At 39.8% G+C, this 23,316-nt stretch overlaps 2 protein-coding genes across 2 annotated transcripts; both read left to right on the forward strand.

Annotated features, from left to right (window-relative positions):
• Positions 1-515: 515 nt before the first annotated feature.
• LOC118775364 (52 kDa repressor of the inhibitor of the protein kinase-like) lies at positions 516-4,565 on the forward strand. The gene is made up of 5 exons (XM_036525251.1): positions 516-769; positions 1,539-1,659; positions 2,154-2,261; positions 2,550-2,586; positions 2,680-4,565. The coding sequence occupies exons 1-5, from the start codon at positions 681-683 to the stop codon at positions 4,563-4,565; spliced, it is 2,241 nt and encodes a 746-aa protein (XP_036381144.1). The 5' UTR covers positions 516-680.
• A 3,214-nt stretch (positions 4,566-7,779) lies between these two features.
• si:dkey-250d21.1 lies at positions 7,780-22,805 on the forward strand. The gene is made up of 11 exons (XM_036524404.1): positions 7,780-8,269; positions 8,959-9,079; positions 10,769-10,876; positions 11,399-11,435; positions 13,095-14,896; positions 15,095-15,125; positions 15,226-17,003; positions 17,131-17,179; positions 17,690-19,506; positions 19,726-19,762; positions 20,561-22,805. Exons 1-11 carry the CDS (start codon positions 8,169-8,171, stop codon positions 22,087-22,089), a joined length of 7,410 nt encoding a protein of 2,469 aa, XP_036380297.1. The 5' UTR covers positions 7,780-8,168; the 3' UTR covers positions 22,090-22,805.
• The last annotated feature ends 511 nt before the right edge of the window (positions 22,806-23,316 follow it).

Genomic DNA, 23,316 nt, shown 5'->3' on the forward strand with positions numbered 1-23,316 from the left:
TTTATTTGCTTTTACTGTTCAAATGTCACAGTACACTTGGTATTTAAATTCTTATCTTTAGTGCATTTAAGGATTTTTGCAAAACTGAAAACTTTCAGTAATGCACTTCAGTTCTCAAAAAATCACATCGTGTTTTCATATAACTGATATTATTCATATAATAATTTATCGACTAAGCAGAACGTCCGTTTTTCTTGTGCGTTGACACGTTTTAATTCGTCATATAAATGGCTGTATTTAAATAAAATTGTATTTAGTACTATAACACGGTATTTACATATTATTTTAACTTTCTGTGTATGACTTAATCCGCCACATTTGTTTTTCATCTCAGTTTTACGTCAATAAGTTGTATCAATATTGATTCCTAGAATATAAAAATTGAGAGGCACAAGGAATTCAACAGTTTCAGGAAATATACACCTCATGCCCACTTCAACAAACACAAATAATGTGCAAACAACTGAAAATCTTGAATGTGGGTCAGCAATGCATTATGGGAGGGACACAGAAGATTCGCGTTGATTCCTCCAGGCCACACAAAGCACTGTCGCGCGCCTTTAACGGCCACTTAATAATTCCCCAATAAAGAAAAAACGGAATAAATTACAATTTATACTAAAGTTAGTCGAATCTTAAATTTTATTCTGTAATACATCTTAATGATATATGACTGAATAATGCCGAATTTTTGCGCGGCCCCGAACTGTACCAGAAAAAGCACCCAATCGGACTTAGCTTTTTTTAGGTTTCCAAGAGACGCACAAAGGTAAGTGAATTGTACCGTCTGGGTTACCACGTGCATCTATCTGCAGCATGTAACTCTTGTTTGCTAGTTCACCTAATACCAACCATATATAACGTATAGCATACCTATGTTAGTCAGCTACTCTGTCAGTGAAGTGCCAGCTAGCCGGCTAACGCTGTTAGCAATTAACGTTAGTTGAACTCAAGGTAGCTAATGCAGCTGACTAGGTATCGTTGTTATTACCCAACGTTAGTTGGTTAACGTTAGCAGGAGAAGCGGTCTCATTTGCTAGAATTCAGCCAGGATACTTGAAGTAATTAGCTAGGTAGCTAACGTAGTCGGTGGCTAAGGGTTTACAAAGTTAGCTCGATGTAGTTCGCAGGCTAGCTAGCTTTATGATCTTATGATTGGGTCTTTCCATTTAATCCAGATACCGCGTATTTATACACCTGTCCCAACTCACGTCAACAATAAACTAAATTTATATTTCGGTGTAAAGTTTACTTAAGCTGGCGTTGCATCTCAAACGTTTTGCACCGCCTTCTTGTTTAAAAAGTAGTCTCTTACGTTCGTTTAATGGTCTTAAATCCCAAGCAAGCTACAACGCTTCGTCCGTTGCCCATTAACTACACTGTAAATTGTTATCTAGCTATAGAGTTTGCGGGGTACTGGCTAACAGACTTTTTATTTGGTCTACAACACATGTACTCCACGGAATGCTCACGTTTAACACATTGAAATGAAATAAATGAAATGTTTAATTCTGGCTCTTCCAACATGTTGCGTGCAGGTGCAAACTATGGGTGGAGAACTGCCGTCGTGCAGATCTGGAAGACAAAACTTCGGACCAGTTGAACAAGCATTATAGGCTGTGCGCTAAACACTTCGAGGCGTCCATGATAAGTAAAAGTGTAAGTAATCTTACAATGTATATGTTATGAAAATAAACAGGTTCGACCTGTCGTAAAATTTAGCATGTCAGCCTGTGGTGTTGTCAGTGTTGAATTTAAAGGGTTGTTCTCTTAAAAATAACTTATTAACACTCATTTGTGTTGTCTAAACGGGACTCTAAACTGTTAAAAAAAAAAACAAAACAGAAGCTTCTGAAAGTGAACCTCGAGTAAATTGTAAACATTACATACCAGGTAAAAAAGCAGATCCGAACTTCAGATTTGTTAATGCATGGTACATGCAATCGTACACACTCCCTGTATGTAATATACAACCTTATACATCTTTAAAGGAACATACACACTTTGTCACTTGTCACTTTGTCACAGAGTGTTATCAAGAGGGACGTACATGATGTGAGCAAATTTAACGTTAATATTAGAGCACCAATCGTTTAATTTGAAATGGAAAATGGCAAATTAATAACAGAACGGAATCTGGTCTTATCTTTCAGAGCCCTTATAGGACAGTGCTAAAAGACAATGCCATTCCAACTATATTTGATTTAACCAGCCATCTCAATAATCCACATAGCAGGCACCGGAAGCGGATAAAAGAACTGGTAAGCCAGTTTTATTTTGTTTTGTCCATATTATTTGAATGCAGTAATATCTTCATATGGTATTCGATAATGAATTAAATAAACTCAGTAAGTCTAACACTATTCTATTTAAACTATTCATTATAAATAGGAGTTGAAAAGCTTTCACTTTTCCAAAAGGGTATGGAATTGTGTTGAATTGATATGCATAAATCAAATAATGTCATTGAGAACACTGCCTCTCATTTGCTGAAATAAGGGTTTATTTATAAATTACTGAGGACAATGCCTATGTTTTTTTTTCATCAGACAGAAGAAGAATTGAGGAAGATAAAAGAGCGGAGATGTAAGTGAAAATAATAATTTGCATGGAAACAATCATTCCTTGTGTCAGAACCATATCAAATGTTTTCACATAATTGTTATCTCTTTTTACTAGTGGATGCCTCTGCTGAACAGACAGAAACAGAAAAAGGCAATGATGTAAACGAGGGTCAAGACAGCAGTGATGCTTATGATGATCTACCTCCACTGACGGCAGAGGAGAGGGAAGTCAGAGATTACCTTAAATCCTTGTTTGAGGTGCTTGTTGTGATAGGAAAGCAAAACATCCCTTTGAACGGGCATGCTGAGGAGGAGAAGGGGAGCGAGTCGTTCACCCTAAGCAATTTTCAGGCACTGCTGGAATACCGCATCAATGCAGGGGACGAGGTCCTCAGAAAGAGGTTCGAGATGACCGCTGTCAATGCGGAGTACTGTTCCCCTACCCAGCAGAAACAGATGCTAGAAGTCTGCGAGAGCTGTATTCGCGAGGAGCTTCTCCAGGAGATCAGGGAGTGCCGGTTCTTCTCGCTGGTCACTGATGAAGTGGTGGAGATCTCTGGGGAGTGCCACCTCCCTCTGCTTCTGCGTTTTGTGGACCAGTCCAATGACCTGCGCGAAGAGTTCATCGGGTTTCTGCCGTTTGAGGGAGACGAGGAGACCTTGATGGAGAGGCTGCTGTTCGAGATCACAGAGAAGTGGGGTCTGAACATGGAATATTGTCGAGGCCAAGCCCACGTCAGCTTTGGCATGTTTTCCAGCAAAATTAAAGCTGTTGCTGCCAGACTAACTGAGAAATATCCTATGGCAGTGCACACGCCCTGTTCCACCTGTGCCCTGAACATTTTCCTTGCAAACAGTTTATCCCTGACAGGAGTTCAGATTGTGATGTCAACCTTCAGAAAGATTGACGCATTCTTCAGCAAATCACCATTACTGCAGGCTGAGCTAGAGCATGCCATCTCCATCTTCTATCAGGGCAATGAGGAAAAAGCCAATGATCTCAAAGAGGCATGCCACACCCCCTGGACAGAAAGGCACGATTCATTTGAGCTAGCTATAGATTTCTTAGAATCACTCCTGCTCTGCATGGACAGCATTCACGACAACGAAGACTTAAAGTGGAATGACCAAATAACTAACGATGCCTACATAATCTCTGAGGCACTGGCAGACTTTGAATTTGTGGTCACATTAGTTGTCTTGAAAAACACCCTGTCCTTCACAAGAGCCTTTGGCAAGAATTTGCAAGGGCAGACCATGGATGTGTACTTTGCCGCTAGTAGTTTAACTGCTGTCTTACACTCCCTCAATGAGGTGTTGGATAATATAGAGGTCTACCATGAGTTCTGGTTTGAAGAGGCTGTGAACTTGGCCGCCGCCATGGAGATTCCAGTAAAGGTTCCCAGGCTGTATTTACGAAAGCAGCGTCCCGAGGTGGGGATGGAGATCCAGCCAGAGAGTTACTTTAAAGAGAACCTGACAGTTCCAGTGGTGGAACGTGTCATAAAAGAGTTGAAGGACGTCTTCTCAGAAAACCATCTGAAAGCCCTTAAATGCTTGTCCCTTGTCCCTGCAGTTATGGGGCAGCTGAAATTCAATACTTCAGAGGAGAACAATGCGGACATATACAGGAATGATCTCCCCAATCCAGACACTCTTCCTGCTGAGCTGCACTGCTGGAGGATTAAATGGAAACACAGGGGCAAGGAGGTCAGCCTGCCATCCACCATCTATGACACACTTCAGCTGTCAGAGGTTAAATTTTTCCCCAATGTTTACTCTTTCCTCAAAGTGCTCTGCACTCTGCCTGTCCTGAATCTGCAGAACACCAAGAGTGAAACTGCCAGGAAGCGCTTGAGAGCTTACCTTGCAGACACACCTGTGAGCCACAGGTCTAAGAGCTTGGCATTGCTCAACATCAATTATGACATTAAGCATGACTTGGACTTCATGGTTGATAGCTACACTAAACTGTACCCAGAGAAAGAAAAATGTTCATAGACTGAAGACATTAAGTCTGACAACGTTTGCCTTGTTTGTACCAGTTACCTACACTGGCTTTTAATTTTCAGAATGTAAAAACAGTACATGAAACTTTGGTATTTAACAAAAATTATTTTCTTTCACTGTTGCTCTTAGGGGTGTATGGGCATTTTGTATTGTATGCAAATGTTTTTTGAAATGCTGAGTGTATTTTAAAAATGTTTTCTGTTCTCTTTTTTTTAGAATTGATTTATATTGAAAATCTTAAGAGCAGTATAGCCCCGATATCATAACAATTAAAGTGAGCAATCCATGGAGAAAGCAGTTGTTAGCTATATGTAATGTAAAGCTTTCTGTAAAATTCAGTAGCTACCAAGAAGGCATTTTTGAAAGCTATTTAAATGAAGGAACCTGTATTAAAATACATAGCAAATGATACCTGAGCTGTCTTGTGCTTTTCTTTTGATACTCATTCTGTACTTGCATGTTAAGTGCAAATAAAAACAAAATACAGGTGTTTCAGATACACACTGTCAAGGACCTAAGAGTGTTCTTTTTCATTGTTTGATAGTGTTTGTTTGTTTTACTTTACTAACACTGTCATGTTATGATATGTTCCGAATAATGTCTTCACATCTAATGATGAAGAAAAAACTGTACTAAAGTTAGTGTCTAATGTGAAAAAAGGAGATGGAGGTATTAAAGCAGAGTAAGCTTACATGAGTGCTTTGTCATTGGTGTATTTTTTTTTTTTTATTGGTAACTTTTAACCATATTTCAGACATTGGTAAAAGAACACAGTCATGGAAGTGTTCAGATAAAAAAAGCTGAAGTGAAAAATGCCAGTTTGTTTTATATACAAATGGCAACTCATTATCAGTATACAGCAAACTTATGGCGTATCTTTTTCAAATGAATAAAGTGTGGTATTTACCACCAGAGTAAGTTTTCAAGATTGAATGTTTTGTGAACATTTGCAGAGAAGAAACCTCACACACTGTTGCAAGCTGCAAAAAATGACCAAAAACACAAACCTATCTTTAACAAAACGTGCAAAATGTCTTTCTCGCACCTATCATACAGTTGTCTGCATGTAAGTGTATTAAAGAACTGCATTTGTCTTCCTTCACTGCTTTCACACAGCTTCTGAAGTTGTCATGGTCAAACAACCATAATCTATGAATGGTTATTCCAAACAGTTACATAAAGGAGAAAAAGAATTGTATTTGGATTTGTAAATAAAACAAGGTCTTGTGTCTTGGCATGACTGTTGACAGCTGGAGGTCTGCTATGTAATCTTGAGAGGACACAGAAGTACAAAAACCGCAGTTAGTCTAAATGAGACAAAATTGTAGGATGGTAATTTTGACATTCATCAGTATGGTTGATGCATATGAAGCAATAGATACATACAATGCTTGAGGTACAGTGTGGATCATCTGCAGGTCACAGGCTACTAACATTGTGAAGGCTGTCTCATGTAGCCACAACAGGCTGAATAATTTTACCAGTGCGTGTTGCTTGAACGGCATCCTGCTTCTAAAGAATGTCTTACATAAACTTATTCTGCCACACATGTGAGCAGTGGAATAAAATATTGTGCGTCGATGCATTTTTGGAATTTTGGAAAATAAACTGACCATAAATCACATTCCCACATAGGCGCTGGAATAAGAGGGATACTGTAGTTGTGGAAGAAAACAAACTATGCCAAAATTAATAGTAGTAAAACCTTTAGGTTTTGGCTGCACCAAAAAAGGTCCATATGGTCCTCTTTGGTTGCACTAGTTGTAAAGGTGTTTTAAGGCATAGATGACCTGGAGATTATATCACAAATGCTAAATTTTTGTAAAATTGTAACAAAACAGAAGCCCTCTTCATTCAAAAGGACAATGACATATTGTAATAACTGAGAGTACCAACATTACTGCAGCGGCAGCAGCTTCACAAATTAACAAAGTGTGGAAGACAGAAAGCCTTTGAAACAATGTATTATTTGCTTGTTTGTTTAAAACTGTACATCTGTGGAGGTGTGTTTGTTGGGGGTGGGGGATGAGCAAAATCACAAAGTATTCCCTTCACTTTAAAAACCTTTAGTGTCCCAACTGTTTGGCTGCATCATAAGGCTAGGTAGCTGATGTAGCTACCTAACCTACCTAGCTGAGGAGGTGTTAATTTGTTTTACCAGCCAAATTCCGAACATTCTGCTGCAGGTTTAATAGGATGGTGCTCTGAAGTGAACGTAGGTCGTTATGGCTCAGAGGAAATTATTTAAGTTTTCATGTGTTTGTTTTGTAGTGTCCATGTGCCAACTCAAAATGAATGCATGTATACATGACCTTGGTGGAACTATGCATGAATAAAATCACTCAATACCAGCTCATCTTTGATTTTACGTTAATGTTTGCTTTGTGAAGTGATGTGGAATTAATGTGGAAAATTGACTGAACAGACTAATTGTCAGAGAAAACCCCAGTACCTGTCCCACTGCTGTCCAAACCAAAGGACTATGTCTGGTTGAACCAGGCCCGGTGCCAGAAAATACAGAGGGCTGCAATTGTAATCTAATTTGTCTAATTGTAATAATCAGTAATCAAAAAGTCATATTTAAAAAAAAACAAACAATATATGCTATGTAGACATCGGGATATAAGGAGACAGCTGGGGGTGCACTGAGGTCCCCCATAGCACCCCCATAGCGCCGGGCCTGGGTGGAACAAAATGTAAATCACAACATTATCATAAAAAAAAGTGCAGATGGATCCAACTTTATTCAGACCACTGGTATTCTGAAATGCCATGAATAGGAATTGTGGAGGTCAATGATGTACAAATGAGGAGATCATTTTTTGCTTGCCCAGTATTTTCCTTATATTTTTTCTTCATAACTTCAGCTAAATCTTTCAAGGTTACATTCAACAAAAAACTTATGATGACAATTCCAATTAGGTAAAGACGACTGATTTTTTGTACATACACTGCATTTGAGAAAAAAAAAAAAACACTTATACATTGCATTCATAGAAGAGCATCATGCATGGTTTCCATTGTCCCAACCGAATCTATGATAAGGCAACGAAAAATAGTACGCTCACTTTAGACCTAAGATGTCGGTCATGGCCACTAAAAATTGATTTCTGCTCTGTGAGTCACTGAGGGGAGTGGTTAGACATCTGTCACGTGATGATCGAAAAATTCAATACCTCGTGGTACGCTGCAAACATTTAGCAGACCCATTTCCAAATAACTTTAGAATTAATATAGGCAGTTTTAAGACCAAAACAAATATTATACATAAACTAAAAAACTGTGACCTCTATTTTTTGTTATTTAAACGAAAACGGTTCAAGATCGCCGTACCAGAGATCAGTGCGCCATACAAGCTCAGTGTCTATTTCCGTTTCGTATAGGTGTTCTTCCTGGTTTATGTTCGCTCGAATAATTACATCGCGCTAGAAATAGCCACAAGTTTTGAAGCCAGCGGTCTTAGACATAGAATTTTCGTGTGCGCTTTAGTTATGATATCAATGGTTATATATAGCACAGAGTGATTTTTAGATATTTCTTTAGTATTTTTTGTAAGTTAGTGGGATGCAAAATTTATTGTGAATCAGCGAGTGCATGCAGTCCAAAATGCCCGACTGCTGTGCCGCAGCGAATTGTAATCAGTGCACAGACCAGTCCAACGTTGCTTTTTTCAGGTTTCCACTAGACCCAGAGCGGTAAGTACAGTACAGTAGTTTACTAGAAATGCAGTGACGCATCTTTTAGACCAAATTAGATTAACTGATTTTAGCTAGACCAGTGCAGAACTATTTTATGTTGCTAGCTAGTTAGCCGCTTAGCCGCCCCCAGTGGATCGAATTATTTAGCGAGCTGGCTAGCTCCCCAAATGGAGAAAAAAATATAAATTTTAATGTGTATATCAGCATGCATTAAGTTGTATACATATAACTATGAGTTGTAATTACATGCCTATTTCCCTGTTTTGATGAACCCTTCAGTGTTGGCAGCGCTTTACTTGCATCAATGTGTGCGCTAGATATATATGGGTAAATCTGAAACACTTCAAAGTTTATATATTTTAAAATACTTTTGTTAATAGCATATATCTACTGGCAGACTTGATATTTGTATGTGAAAATCAACTGTCCTCGGTCAGATATAAATTATCGTAGAAAAAAAGAGTAGGCTACTGGAAGTGAAGTCATGTTATAGAGCATTGCTGTCATCTGGTTCACTTTCCTTGTGCTGTGTAGTACAACATGTCTCCTTCGGCATATTAAAAATTTAGACCGTCAGTAAAGCATCACTGCAGTTTTTTGTGAAAACACCCTTAAATCTGCATTGCACTTTGTGGTAGTCTTCCCCTTCCCCCTCACACTTTTTTTCCTCTTGCTCTCTGATTTAGATGTAAGCAATGGTTGGATAACTGTCGCAGACCTGATCTTGAGACGAAAACACCAGAACAACTGCACAGACTCTATAAGCTCTGTGCAAAACATTTCGAGCCTTCCCTTATATGCAGGCATGTAAGTATCCTGTTAGCAGATGCAGATTTCACATTTTTATGCCTCAGCAATTCACTCTGTTTAAAAGCCCTTTGTCATTGTCATTTAGCCTCTGTGGAATGATTGCTGACCTTGCCTTGTACTGTAAGCTTTGTTCATTCACACAGATTTGGGGGGTTTCATTACAGCTATATACAAGAAGCCAATCATTTCTGGTTGCCCTGCCCAGTGTTTTTTATTATTATTTATATTATTCCGTATAATCTATTTGCTGAACAATTGAAGATGTCTGTGATTCTCTGTGTATGATTTTCATAGCCTTCAAGTTCAAGTCCTCATCGAGCATCCAGCTACTATCCAGCTTGAATATTAAACTCTTACAGATGTTACTTTCTTTTGAGAATTATTTATTAAAGCAGAGTTGATGTTACCAAATCATGTTTAAACAAAGCTGTGCTGTGGTTTACAAAAAACAATACAAAGAAAAGAGAAGGCCGTGCTTCAGAATTTCTCTTAGAGATGATAAAAGTGGGTTCATGTTGGTACAGTAATGAAGGTGTGTGGGTAGATGTGAAGTTTGTATTTTGTTTTCACTGATAGCAAGATGGTTCACAGGCATTGTAAGTTCACTTCTAAACGGCTTTAATCTTGTGGCTAATGGTCTTTCAAAGAGGAGCTGCATTGCTTTTAGTTTATTACAATACATTTAACCCAGTTGTAAACTGTCACCAGAGATATTTGGGTAAGGTTTAGTTAACCAGTATAGTTCATCTGGCACATTGATTATTCACTTTCTAGTTGGCAAACAACATGTACGTTGTTACTCATAATCACCTTTTCTAGCAAAATATGGACGACACCATGAAAAACAGAAAAACACAGAAATCGTCACTACTTCTCAGAAGTGTTTAAAAAAGCTTACTGTTGTGCATAGATATTGCTGTTTTGGCTAGTATGCTCTTGATAGCATGTTGGAGAGCTAATAGGCTCCTGAAGTTTTTTACAGCTGGGTTTTGTCATCTGAGTGCTTATCAAGCTAGCCATTCCTATCCAAAATATAGCAAGAGGGTGTGTGTATAAGTTATTACATCGCCAGAAGACAGTGAGTATTGTAACAGATGTCTCGGGTTGGGAAAAGGCTATTGGATTTCACTGTGTTCATTTGCAGCATCTTATTCTGTCCTCTGGTGTTAGTTAATACTTGCCCAATCAGGAAATTTCCCTCTTTCCTATGTCTGCTGAGTTGATGACAGCAGGTAAAAATTCAGTCAAAACATGTCAAGAAGAACTAAAGCACCTACTGATGAAAACTGAAAGTCCCAGAGAGCTGGAAACTAGAGATTCTGAAATATGTTTTAAAATATCGTTGAAAATGAAAATTCAGTCAAAGCATGTCAACAAAAAGGAAAGCACCTACTGATGACAGCTTGGAATCCAGAAGATGGAAACCAGAGAATATAATATATATTTATAAATACTGTATAAATGATATGTATGAATATATATTAAAAAGTGTATACATATAATGTATTTAAAAATAGTTTCAGATGTCATCTAATACAATACATGAGATTTTGTTTATCTTGATGTTTGTCAAATTTATCTTGCTTGCAGTGTTCTATTTCCTTTGTGCTGTTATATGTAGTCAGGCATCTTCTGAAAATGGTATGTCTATACAAAATACAAAATTGTATTTTCTTTTTTCCCCAGAGTGCTCTTAGAACGGTGTTGAAGGAAGGTGCTGTTCCAACTATATTTGACTTCACTAGCCACCTGAACAATCCGCAGAGCCGCAACAGGAAGCGAATACGAGAGCCTGTGAGTCCTTCTCTGGTTTAAAAAGACAGTCACTGAATGAAATGCATAGCAGGGATACAAACTTGCAGCCACTTTCTTAATGTTGTTTTCCCAATGCTGATTAGTGAGATGACTTTCAATTCCTAAACTCAAGTATTCAGTTGAAGCAAAACTAGAAAATCAGGAGCCATGATGTTACTTGGTCAGAGGCCTGAACATTGCCAAATTGTACAGATACAGGTCCTCACATGTCAAAATGTCAGTTCACATTTCAAAGTTGTTTTTATGCTTGTCAAAGCAAATTGACTGATCAAAATGCATACATTGTTCTGGATCACATTGCGTTACAAAACATATTGGGGGGGAAAAGTCATCCACAAGGGATTCATAACCTTAAGTAAATTCAGGATCCGTTAAGTGAACATTTGTTTGTCCTTGTCGTTTTAGTAAAAAATGTGCTTCTGAGACATTTTAATGATTTTTTACAAAAAGGGAGATTCTTTTGTTTTAATTCATTTCACTAATTGCTCTTGTACCTCATAGACTGATGAGGAGCTTGCTGCCTTGAAGAAAGCAAAAGGTTAGTCCCATAATTTCATCTTCACTTTTTAATGTGTTTAAATGCTGAATTTAAATTGATGATATGATTGTTATCGGTTGTCTTTTTTACATAAGCATACAGAAACAGAATATGTTTTGCATATGTTGCATGTTACTTGGTGGGTATTGCCCTTTGCCCTTTGGTCCTCTACATGCAAAAGAAATATGGAGGAGCACTACAAAAGCCGTGTAGGGAGAATATTTCAGATTTAATTTTGACTTTAGTTGGCTTTAAACAAAAATGTTTGACATTTTACTTTTAATGTCATAAATTTTGATTTTTAATCTTAAACATCTGCTTTTACTCATAACTATTGTGGGTACAGATTGACTATTTTCTAGTTTGTCAGTAGCTTTCCATGAAGATTCAGAACATTTAATTAAAAAATGATCTCATCATTATTTTGCAGTTAGTCCATTGTAACAGTTAGTCTTTGTCACAATATCAATGAGCTTTTCTAATACAATATTTTTTTATATATAAAATGCTTAAAATCATCAGTTGACAAGTCATATTCTGCTACCGGTAAAAATTTTGATGTTTTACTGACAAACAGTAATTAATACTGCTGAATAAAAAATAAGTGTGAGTAAATAGGCATGGCCATTGCTTTGTGAGAAGTCGTGTAATTTCATGTAATTAGTAAAAATGTAATGACTAATTGATGTGTTTCAGGTATGGCACAGGGAGGAAGTTTAATGATTGCTCAACATGTGCACGTGGTTTCAGGAGGCTGTATTTTTAAAACCTGGTTTCAAAAAATGCAGGGCCCCTTTTGTATGACAAGGCATGTGCATGCATATGATATATTTTAGTTTTGCAATTAGTTGCTGTGTAGACTGTTGTATGTGCTCTGGTTTGGAACTGCTGCAGGTGGAAGCTAGATTTTGGTGCTCCTTGTATTTTCTCATGGGTTTGGTGTCTTAAGACATCAAAGTACATTGCTGATATTTACTGACCCTACTCTGTGCAAAATTTACTGCTTGTGACACATCTTATGTTGTATTATATCGATAAGCAGACCAAATGCAAAGGCTGTGGATTGGTGAGATACCAAAAATTGTTTCACTACCTAGTCAAACTGAAATTGGGACCCATTAAACACGTGATCTTTTCTGTGTCAATCTAAATGAAATGACCAATCTAACAAATTTCATAAACTTTCTGAAAACAGTTTCAACTGTACAGTTTCCTGTAGTACTTGTGCACTTACCTGCACCCACTATGTAACCCCATTGTCCTCTTTGAACAGTTATGTGCTGGAGTGACTCAGGTAGCACTTGTTTTGATTTAACATTGCTTAAGAAATCCCTACATGGCGTACAAAACATGCGGCATATCTGGACTCTACAGAGTGTGTGCTTGTCACAAAGCTTTTGTTGTCATGAAAAATTTTCAGAATGGAACCTTAGTGTCTGCATGCTGTCTTTAACGAGATCTCTGTAGTTGTATTTATGCTTAGCAACCAGAAAGTATCCACGTAATTTGCTGTTTTTATTCAGCAGACCCATATGAAGTGTTAAATTACTCCATGACTAAGGCAGGCACCACTGATGATATATGAATGTGGTTCACATAATGATGGTCACTCCATATGAGTGTGATATGCTGCAGTGTTTTTGTCTTGTTTTACTTTAGATGAGTGTCCTGCACCTGAAGTGAAGGAGGAGCCAGGAGAGAACAGCACTATATGTGAATTGGAACCAGAACACCAAGAGAAAGAGGATCCCTCCACATCCAAAGCGAAGGAAACCCTGAAACTGTATTTTAAGGAAACTCTGGCTTTCACTGGATTCAGCATCAGGAACGATGCTAAGTCAAATGCACTTGAGCCCATGGGAGGCCACGGAGAGCTGCCCCATCTCAACCCCATTTGTGCAGAAAAAATTGACCAGAAAGAAGTTCTGCAGTTCAGTGAAGACCTCATGCGGGAAGAGATACGTAACAGTTTGAGGTCTGCCCGTTTTTTCTCCATCCTGTTACAGGATGTAGCCAGCATTGAAGGAAAAGACCAGATACCGGTGTTCATCAGGTCCGTCACAGTGGCAGGGTTCCCACAGAAGCACCTAATGGGATTCCTTCCCTGTGACGTAGACGCAGACACTTTGGCTTACATGCTTCTCTCAGCCATACGCAATAAATGGGGACTGCGAATGGAACACTGTAGAGGGCTTACATACCTCACCACTGGGAGCATCTGCCAGAAGATGAAAGACCTGTCCAGCAGGATCCTGCGGGAGTTCCCACAGGTGGTATTGGCACCCAGTGACCCATACGCGTTTAACATGTGGCTGATCCGTTGTATGCCAATCATCTCCATCCAAAAAGTAGTAAACACTGTGGAAGAGGTCGCAAATCTGCTGAGAAAATCTTTGACTCTCTGGGAAAAAGTAGAAGCAAAGATCTCGTCTCTGTATGGCCACATGAAAGGAGAGGTAGATAGGATCAAGGAGGCCTGCCAGAACCACTGGGAGTATGGTGTTGACGCCTTCCAGACAATGTTGGACATTTTAGAGCCACTGCTTAGCTGCATTAATGAGATGAACACAAGCGACGCGGACACTGCAGAGCAGATGGCCAGGTTGCGGCCAGTGCTGATGGATTTCAGTTTCATCATCACTCTTGTTGTTTTAAAGAACACGTTGTGTTGTGTTAGTATCCTCAACCCCAGTCTGAAAGGAACAATTAGCATCAGTAGCACTTTGCAGTACACCATCTCGAATGCCTTAAAGCTACTGAACAAACAGCTACAGGAGATTGCAATATTCCACAGAAAATGGTACTCTGATGCTGTATGTAGGGCAAAGAAGCTGGGAGTTGAAGTCTCTCTGCCAGAGATCTCTGAAGGGAAAAGTAAAGAGGAAATCGCTCAAAGCTCTCCAGAAGATTTTTATCGAGAGACATTAAGTGCTCAGATTCTGCAGTATCTGATTGAAGAAGTGAAGAAGGTGTTCAGCACCGAGATGGTGCGGATCCTTAGATGGCTGTCTCTGGTGCCTTCTTACATGGCTGACCACAATTTCAGCATACGTAGGGACAAAGTGGCAGATGCTAACTTGAACAACCTCGCCAGACCTGACTCCTTTTACGATGAGCTTGGTTGCTGGGAGGTCAAGTGGAAACATGCAAGCAAACGCAGGATCCTCCCCACAACAGTTTTTGGGACCTTGAAAATTCCAGATATTGGATTTTACCCCAATGTTCAGAGCCTGCTGAAAGTCCTAGGGACCATTCCCTGTGTAAATGCTGAGGCAGATGTGTATGGACAATATGATATGGTATTGGATCGATACCATTCCTACCTGAGGGCTACACCAGAGGACCAGAGAGTTCGCAACATGGCGTTTGTTTACGTCAATCAAGATGTGCACTTCAATTTTGAAGACATGGTTGAATCTTTCGTCCAGAAACATCCTGACATATTGCAGCAATTGCACATGGTAAAATCATTGAAAAATGTTGTTGGACATTCTGTGTTGGACATTCTGTGTTGTCTGAAAAGTGTTTTAACTGTATTCTTTTTAATTAATTATATCTGATAAATACATCAGGGTTCAGATAATGCTTCTAATTCTAAAATGTTGTGGTAATATGCATTCTGTATTGACCTTTATGATTTCATTCTTGTTTGTACACAGGAGGATGATGTGACTGACACTCAAATTGCAGGTAAGTTCATAATTCCTTTTATTCCAAGTTTTGAGTTTCATGACTAAGGAAATGCAGCATACATTGATACTACTTGTGCGGATGTGTTTCCCTCTTTCAGCTTCAGAAGATGGTGAAAGAAATGACTTAAAAGAAGAAGTCGAGGATACACAAGTCATGACTTTTGTGGCTGAGGAAGAGAAAATGGATCATTCAGGATGCGCAGAGACTGATAAAGAGGCACTGAAAGCTGCCCTGCAGGCTGCTGTGACAATGGCATGCAAAAGCCAAAGCAAGCAGTCTACAGAGGCCAGTGTAGAACATGGAGGAGATGTTGAGTATGTGTCCAGGTCTGAAATGAAGGAAGTTCTCTCTGTGTGCGAGGATGCTGTGAGAGTAGGAATTCTGTCTGAGGTTGGAAACTCTTTTTTCTCCCTCTTCATTGATCGCATGGTGAAGATGGGGGAGAAGGAGTACCTTCCCCTTTTCCTCAGGTTTGTGGATAGCTTCGATGTCATGAGACTAGAGCTAATGGGATTTCTGGAGGCAGATTTAGATTGCGACACCATGTCTGAGCGCCTGTACAACATCATCACCAAGGAGTGGAACCTGGATTTGAACTACTGTAGAGGTCAGGCCTACCTAGGATCTGGTGATGTGTCCTATAAATTGAAGGCATTTGCATGCAAAGTTCAGGAAAAGTACCCGCTTGCAATCTGCACACACAGTTCTTGCTACTCCTTTAATACATGGTGGTCCAGATCCATACCTGTACCAGCAATTACAAGAGCCCTGGACACTGTGGATGAGGTTGTGCTCTTCTTTAGCAGTGAGCCTGCACTGGAAAAACAGTTGGATCAGGTGATAGCTCAGGGTCTGAGGGAGAGCTATGAAAAAATTCAAGAGTTGCAGGGGAGGTTTTGTTCCCTTTGGCTTGAAAAACATGACTCCTATGAAGTTTTTGTGCAGATGTTGGAGCCCTTAGTTGCATGTTTGGAGAAAATTAAGAACAACAAGCCACAAAGGTGGAAGGCCAGTACCTCTGAAAGAGCAGACAGATTATTAGGCTTGATAAGGGACTTTGATTTCATTGTGCCTATGGTTGCCCTGAAGAATGCCTCTTCCTTCACAAAAGAGCTGAGCTCTGGGCTCCAAAAGGATCACTTTAGTGCAGCATCTCAGCTGTGTCAAATAAGTGGCATTGTTGCCACCCTCAATAGAGTGAAAACCAACATTAAGGTGTTCCATCAGAATTGGTTTGATGAAGCATGTGCTGTGGCACAAAGTCTCAGCGTGCAAATAAAAGTGCCTGAAAATGCTCCCATGCCCAGGGATGGTATGTTGAAACCAGCTACATATTACAAAGATGCACTGAGTGTCCCACTTGTGGATAATCTCATCACTGCTGTGAAGGATCATTTCTCTGATGATCACAAGGAAGCCTTGAACTTCCTCTCTCTGGTCCCTTGCTCTGTAACTGTGAGTTACATGTTTGAAATTCTCAAGTCCAAACCTCCTCTCTATAGCAGTGATCTTCCAGACCCTGAAAACTTCTTCACAGAACTGTGCTGCTGGAGGGTGAAGTGGAAGACTAAAGTAGTGACCGTAACTATCCCGGACACCATCTTTCAGACACTTCGCCTTCCCGTCATGCAGTACTTTGGAAACATCAACACCTTGCTGAGGATCATGTGTGTGTTACCCAGCACAGCGCTGGAGCACTGTGGAGAAACTATGCGTCACAAGATGTTTCAAGATTACCTGAGGGAAACCCCCAGTAAGGAAAGATCTCCATGCTTAGCTATGCTGCAAGTGGCAACCAGCTTCAGCAGAGATTTAGACAGGATGGTTGCACAGTGCTTGAAGATTACCCCAAAGGCCCTGGAGGGACTCTGCCTGGTAAGTTTGACTTTTATGTTTAAGAGGGCATTGGACTATTTTATCTTGGTATTGCTGAGCACCTTTTCTACCTGAGATTGAAGACATTTTGGTAAAATTTTAATGATGAATTGAAAATATTTTCCAGGATAAAGAATCCAAAAGTCTGGTGAAGCATGCAGAAACTAATATGGAGGGTAAGTTCAAACATTCCAACAAGTCTATGCCTTTATGTTTCTACATTCTTAATTGCTTATATTTTTGTGATGCTGAAATGTAGAAATCAAAGGTTATCATAATGATCATAATCTAAGGTAGGCATTTGCTATGGTGGTAATTACTTTCACTAAATAGCTGTTGATGCTTCAACAGCATACATTTTTCCCTCGAAGGCAACACTAAATGTAGAAGGTGCTGACAGTGAGTAGCTTAAGTAGTACCTTAGGTCAGTATTTATACATCTGTTGCTGTATCAGATTTGTATACCACACATGTCTGATTTCCTTGTATTGTTTTTATACATTAATACAAGCCTAAACTACTCATCATTTTAGTTCTTCGGTTAGATTTTCCTTTGCGTCATTTGGGGTTTGAGGAAAGTAATTGCATTTACAAACATGAAAAATATTTGTTGCTTGATCAAATATGCTCTAAATGTACTAAGTTCATGCAGATTGTTAATTACACTTGTATTTTTTGTGTTGCAGTGGAATACCCCAAAGAGGGCATGCAAGATTCTGAAACACAACAATCCTCTGACAAAAAGGAAGACCAGCCATCAAACATCGTAGATGCAAACGGGCATTCAGGAGATAACCGGCATAGTTTGGATATTGTATTCAGACTGGCCACAAAACTGGCAAGAAAGAACTGTTCATTTTCAGAACTTTCTAAGGAAGACCAAGAGCTGCTCCTGCAGGATCTGACCATGTGCCATTGGGCAGGAGGAGATGGCCAGTGTTTGTCTAGTACTGAAGCAAGGGAAATCCTTGATGGTCTTGTGAAATCCATCAGGCAAGCAATACTCTCTGAAGCTCAGGAATCCCCTTTCTTTTCTCTCATCACAGATAAAGTTGCTACAATTGCTGATAAAAAGTACATACCCACCTTCATAAGATATGTAACCAATTGTGTACCTAAGGTAGAACTACTGGGTTTCCTGCCCTTTGATGAAGGAAGTGATAGTGATACACAGTCAAAGAGCTTTGAGACAGTTCTTACGGAAGACTGGGGACTTCAAATGAACCTTTGTCGTGGGCAAGCCTACATGCGCTCGGGTGCTGAGAGTCTGGGCCTGAAGAAGTTGTCCTCGAACCTATTAGAAAGAAACCCACTGGCAATGAACACTCCCAGTGAGTCATGTGGACTTGCCCACTGGCTAGTAGGAAGTCTGCCATGCCCACCTGTCACCAAAGTGCTGGAAATAGTGGAGGATCTACTGATGTTTTTTGACCAATCACCAAGACTAGAGGGAGAGCTCGCACAGGCTGTAGATGGTTTGTTGAACACACCTAGAGAAGCCTTGGCTGAAATTCCAGAAACCTGCTGTTCAAGGTGGAAGAAGAGAGAAGACTTTTTTGACATTTTCGTTGAAACACTGGAAGGGGTGCTGAGCTGCTTGGATTCAGTGAGCAGCAATGTTGGTGGCATTTGGAGTAACACCATGTCAGTACATGCAGGCATACTGGCACAGATGGTTAGAGAGGCAGATTTTGTGATCACACTTGTGATTCTGAAGAACGCCTGCGCTCCACTCCGAAACTGCAGCACAGTGTTCCGGTGTGGTAATCCTGCTGACATCATCTGTGAAGTGGATAAAGTGGCGTCAATTATAGAGTCTTTGAATAATGCTCTAGAAAACATAAAAGTGGTCCACTCTCCTTGGTTTGAAGAGGCTGCTCAGCTAGCCACCAAGGTGGCCTCAGGACAGGTCTGTTACCCAGAGGAATCCAGCAAGTATGAGTCACTTGAAGTGTACTACAGGGAAACCTTGAGCATTCCTGTTTTGGCCTCGCTGATGGAGGAACTAAAGTACAACTTTTCAGAAAGTCATCTGAATGCACTGAAGATCTTATCTCTGCTTCCAACATGCAACCCACAGGCTGTTGTCACAGAGTTTTCAGAGAAGCTACCAAATATCAAATATCTTCAGATGGACCTTCCTGAGCCAGACACAGTTGGACAGGATATCAGTAACTGGGCAAATTTTTGGAAAGAGAAATGTGTGGAGGTTTCTCCCCCTGCCTCTATATCTGAGACACTGCTGCACCCTGAATCAAAAGACCACATCAATGTAGGCACTCTACTGAAGATAGTGGCTGTATTGCCGAGTGTAAGCATGGAGTGCGATCTCATGAAAACAACTCTGAATGCCATGAGGGCTTTCCTGAAAAACAGTGTCTGTAAGAATAACAAAATGGACATGATGATGCTCCACATGCATCCCACAACTGTTCGAGCTTTGGAAGAAGTAATCAACAAGTGCATTGATCTGGACCCAGAGAAACGTTCATATCTTCTTCAGGTAAATAATTGCAGCAAATTAATCCCTTGCTAATGAATCCCTTGCCAATGTACAGACATTATCACTGTTGCTCTGTAGTCTTAGAATAAGCACCAATCTTTCAGGTGACAATGCAAAGGCTTTAGTAGAAATTAGGGTTTAGTTTAAATTAGGTTAAAATGGCCATGGTTGTATATATTATTGCTCTCATGTACATCATATATTTCCTTTTCATTCCAGGTACTAAATCTAGTTCAAAGCCTGCACCTGGAAAGTGGTAAGTAATGTATCAGTCAATATACATAAATGTACACTATATGAACAAAAGTATTTGGCCACACCTGTTTTTCAGGGTTTGGGCTAGGCCCCTTATCTCCAGTGAAGGGCAATCTTAATGCTTCAGCGCACGAAGACATTTTGGATAATGCTATGCTTCCAACTTTGTGGCAACAGTTTGGGGAAGGCCCTTTTCTATTCCAAAATGACTGTGCCCCAGTGCACAAAGCAAGGAGCAAGGTTTGATGAGTTGGGTGTGGAAGAACTTGACTGGCCTGCACAGAGCCCTGACCTCAACCTCATTGAGCACCTTTGGGATGGACTGATACGGAGATTGCGAGCCAAGCCTTCTCGTCCAACATCAGTGCCTGACCTAATAAATGCTCTACAGAATGAATGGGCACAAATTCGCACAGAAACACTCCAAAATCTTGTGGAAAGCCTTCCAAGAAGAGTGGAAGCTGTTATAGCTGCAAAAGGGAGACCAACTCCATATTAAAATATATGTATTTGAATGCAATGTCATTACAATGTAATGGTCAGGCATGTGAATACTTTTGTCCATATAGTGTATAATCATATCATACACAATTGACATTTGACAATCATGTATTAAAAATCCTGCAAAACAGGGGCCTGGTTGCTTGGATTAATTTTTCCCAAAGAAAATTCTAGCTTTACTATTTGTTCTGTGAAAAAGTTAGAGCAGATTGTTATGGTACAATATTCCATGTAAAGATTAATTAAATTGTATGATGACAGTACCTGATTCATTAACATATATCTGTCCCTTTTTTAGAACTGGGATTTGTAGAGGAGAACAATTCCTCTGAAGAGCCCAGAGGCTTGCAGTTGGCCTTGACTAATATGGTTGAACAGCACACTGCAGACAAACAAGCTGGGGACAACGGTCAGAGAACAGTCATGTCTTTCTACAGTCCATCTGTAAGAGAAGAAATCCTGAAGGAACTGTGGGATTCCCAGTTTTTCACCATCATTACAGAGCAGGTGACAGACATCGAAGGTGAATGCTACATTCCTGTTTGTGTGAGATACTTGGATAAACAGGATACTCAGTGTGAAGAGACGGTGGCCTTTGTCCCCTACAACGAGGACCCTGTGACCTTTGCAGATGCCATGGAGACAGTGCTGTCAGAGAAGTGGGGGCTCAACATGGAGTTCTGCAGAGGACAGACTGTGCTGAGCACTGGGAGTGTTGGGTCTCAGATGAGATCTGTTTCTGCTGTTGTTTCACAGAAGTATCCTTTGGCAGCACGCACCGTCAGCTCCTCCGTGTCTCTCAATGTGTGGCTGGCCAGGTCCTGTTCTGTGCTGAGCATAGCTCACAGCGTGGCTGCTATAGAGAAGATCTTACAGTGGTTCAGTGATGATGCAGTGCTACAGGCTAAGGTAGAGGACATGATTGCTTGGATGTTCCCACAGGATGAGGGCAAGGGAAATGAGCTGAGGGACAAGTTGATAAGTGAGTGGGACAAGAGTCATGATATGTTTGAAATCATGGTGGAGCTACTGGAAGTGCTCATGCACAGTTTGAAGGAAATGACAAGAAACCAAAAGGTTGACTCTGAGACAAGCCAGGCCCAGATCTTTTTCAACGTCATTAGAGATTTTGAGTTTGTCTTTGCAGTTGTGGTACTGAAGAATGTCTTGGGCATTACCAAAAACCTTAGTCAGAGTTTACAAGGAAAGGCCTTAGAGGTGCTTTCAGCTGTGAATTCCTTGCCAGCTCTTATGGCATCCTTGGATGAAGTGAAGAGGAATATTGATGCCCACCATGATACTTGGTTCAGAGAAGCTGTGGCACTAGCTACGAAACTACAGATTCGGTTGTTGCACCCTGTGGTAGAAGAACCACTGAGCAACCATTACAAAAATACTGTGAGTCTTAAGATGGTAGAGCATGCCATCACTGAGGTCACAGAACTCTTTTCAGAACATGCCCTTAGCGCCATGAGATGTCTGACGATTGTGCCTTACGTCATGTCAAAAATGGAGGGTGGTTGCATGAAAGACGATGTGACCTGCATTTACAAAGAGGATCTTCCTGATATTGGCTCGCTAGATACTGAACTGATCACATGGAATATCAAGTGGAAGGACCCCATTGCTGGCTACCTGCCCGCTACTGTGCTGGATACATTGAAGGTGTCTGACATAAGATGTTTTTGTAATATTGAAACACTCTTGAGGATCTTGGTTGTCTTGCCATTCTCAAGAAAGGAGAGTACATTCCGGCAAGGGAAAAAAAGCCTTCAGGCATTCATGCAACAAAAGGAAAGGTTCCTCTCAGAGCTGTTTTCTCTGTAAAGATTGACTGACATCATCAGCTTACATGTCCATTACCTAGGATTACATTAGTTTGTAATATAGTGTTGACCAACTGACCCAACTTCCTAGGCTAGGATAAAATTTAACTTTAGGCTTCTGTACCTTTTTTAATAAAAGAAAATAATTTACCTCTCCTGTATGACAAGTATAAACTATTTTTATTTTTTGTTGTTGCTGTTCCTTGCTTTTTATTTCACTTTGTAGTTAAATGAAAAGAGGCTGCCTGATGGGACCAATGCATTGCCAAAAACTGCCCATGGTGGGCTCCTAATGTTTGTGTGCCTTAAAGGTCTTTGTGCAAATTCGCATGTCAGCCCTGAACATTTGGATTGAAATGTATCTAAAACAGAGGCAGTCCCTTCAGGCTTTGAAAGTTTCTCAGCATCCATCTGAACTTTGAAGATTATATCGCTGTTAATCATGAAATACAGGTGGATAAGTTGTTGAATCAGGAAAAAAAAAAACTGTGCATCAATAACTGTCAATGAAAAGGAAACTAGCGTTCTCACGTGTCAGCAAAACTGCTAAGATGCTTGTCAGCGTTGTTTCATGCTGTTGTAGAATTGTCTCCAAAGGCACAAGTTAAAATGCTTTGTTATATCAGTTAGATGTTTTACTATTCACTTGATTTCTTAGTTTTGTTTATTTAGGGGATTAGAATGAATTTATGTAAACACTTCTCTACCCCCATAAGAAGTAAGCATTCATATATATTTGTCAAATAAAATGAAATAAAAGAAATTCATTCAAATGTTGTAGTTTTTTAGTTCTGTGAACATTTACAATGAAACCTGCCCCCTTCATTAGTAGAAAGAAACCACAAGGGGGCAGTCACCTCTTGATATTTTCCAAAGAAAAAAAACACCGACTATGTATACATATACTGTAGGCTAAGCTGTTTCCATGTACACAAAAATTAAATGGAATATACGGTAAGGTTCATATTTTTTTTTATTAGCTGTGCAATTTACTATCAAATCATTGCCCCTTTGTGTCACAGTGGGGTTGAAAACTGGAACAGGATGTCTTGGTCTCTTTAAAAGCAAGTCAACTGGAAAAAAAAAACTTGTGGAATGGTATTGAAAATAACACATTTACATTCAGATAAAGTAATAATTCTATAAGTGAAACTAATACAATGAAAACAAAGGACAAAAAAAAATACACATTGAATGTTATGTTTGTCATATTTCTCTACTCACAGTT

Source organism: Megalops cyprinoides, chromosome 3 (assembly GCF_013368585.1).
Source record: "Megalops cyprinoides isolate fMegCyp1 chromosome 3, fMegCyp1.pri, whole genome shotgun sequence".
NCBI lineage: Eukaryota > Metazoa > Chordata > Actinopteri > Elopiformes > Megalopidae > Megalops > Megalops cyprinoides.

Excerpts from the sequence above, each read along its gene's own strand:
- LOC118775364 (XM_036525251.1), top strand. The coding sequence starts at position 681 with ATGCCGAATTTTTGCGCGGCCCCGAACTGTACCAGAAAAAGCACCCAA. Across the intron at positions 770-1,538 it reads TTTCCAAGAGACGCACAAAG|GTGCAAACTATGGGTGGAGA; the intron begins GTAAGTGAATTG and ends TGTTGCGTGCAG. Across the intron at positions 2,262-2,549 it reads GGAAGCGGATAAAAGAACTG|ACAGAAGAAGAATTGAGGAA; the intron begins GTAAGCCAGTTT and ends TTTTTTCATCAG.
- si:dkey-250d21.1 (XM_036524404.1), top strand. The coding sequence starts at position 8,169 with ATGCAGTCCAAAATGCCCGACTGCTGTGCCGCAGCGAATTGTAATCAG. Across the intron at positions 15,126-15,225 it reads GACTGACACTCAAATTGCAG|CTTCAGAAGATGGTGAAAGA; the intron begins GTAAGTTCATAA and ends TCCCTCTTTCAG. Across the intron at positions 19,507-19,725 it reads AACGTTCATATCTTCTTCAG|GTACTAAATCTAGTTCAAAG; the intron begins GTAAATAATTGC and ends TTTTCATTCCAG.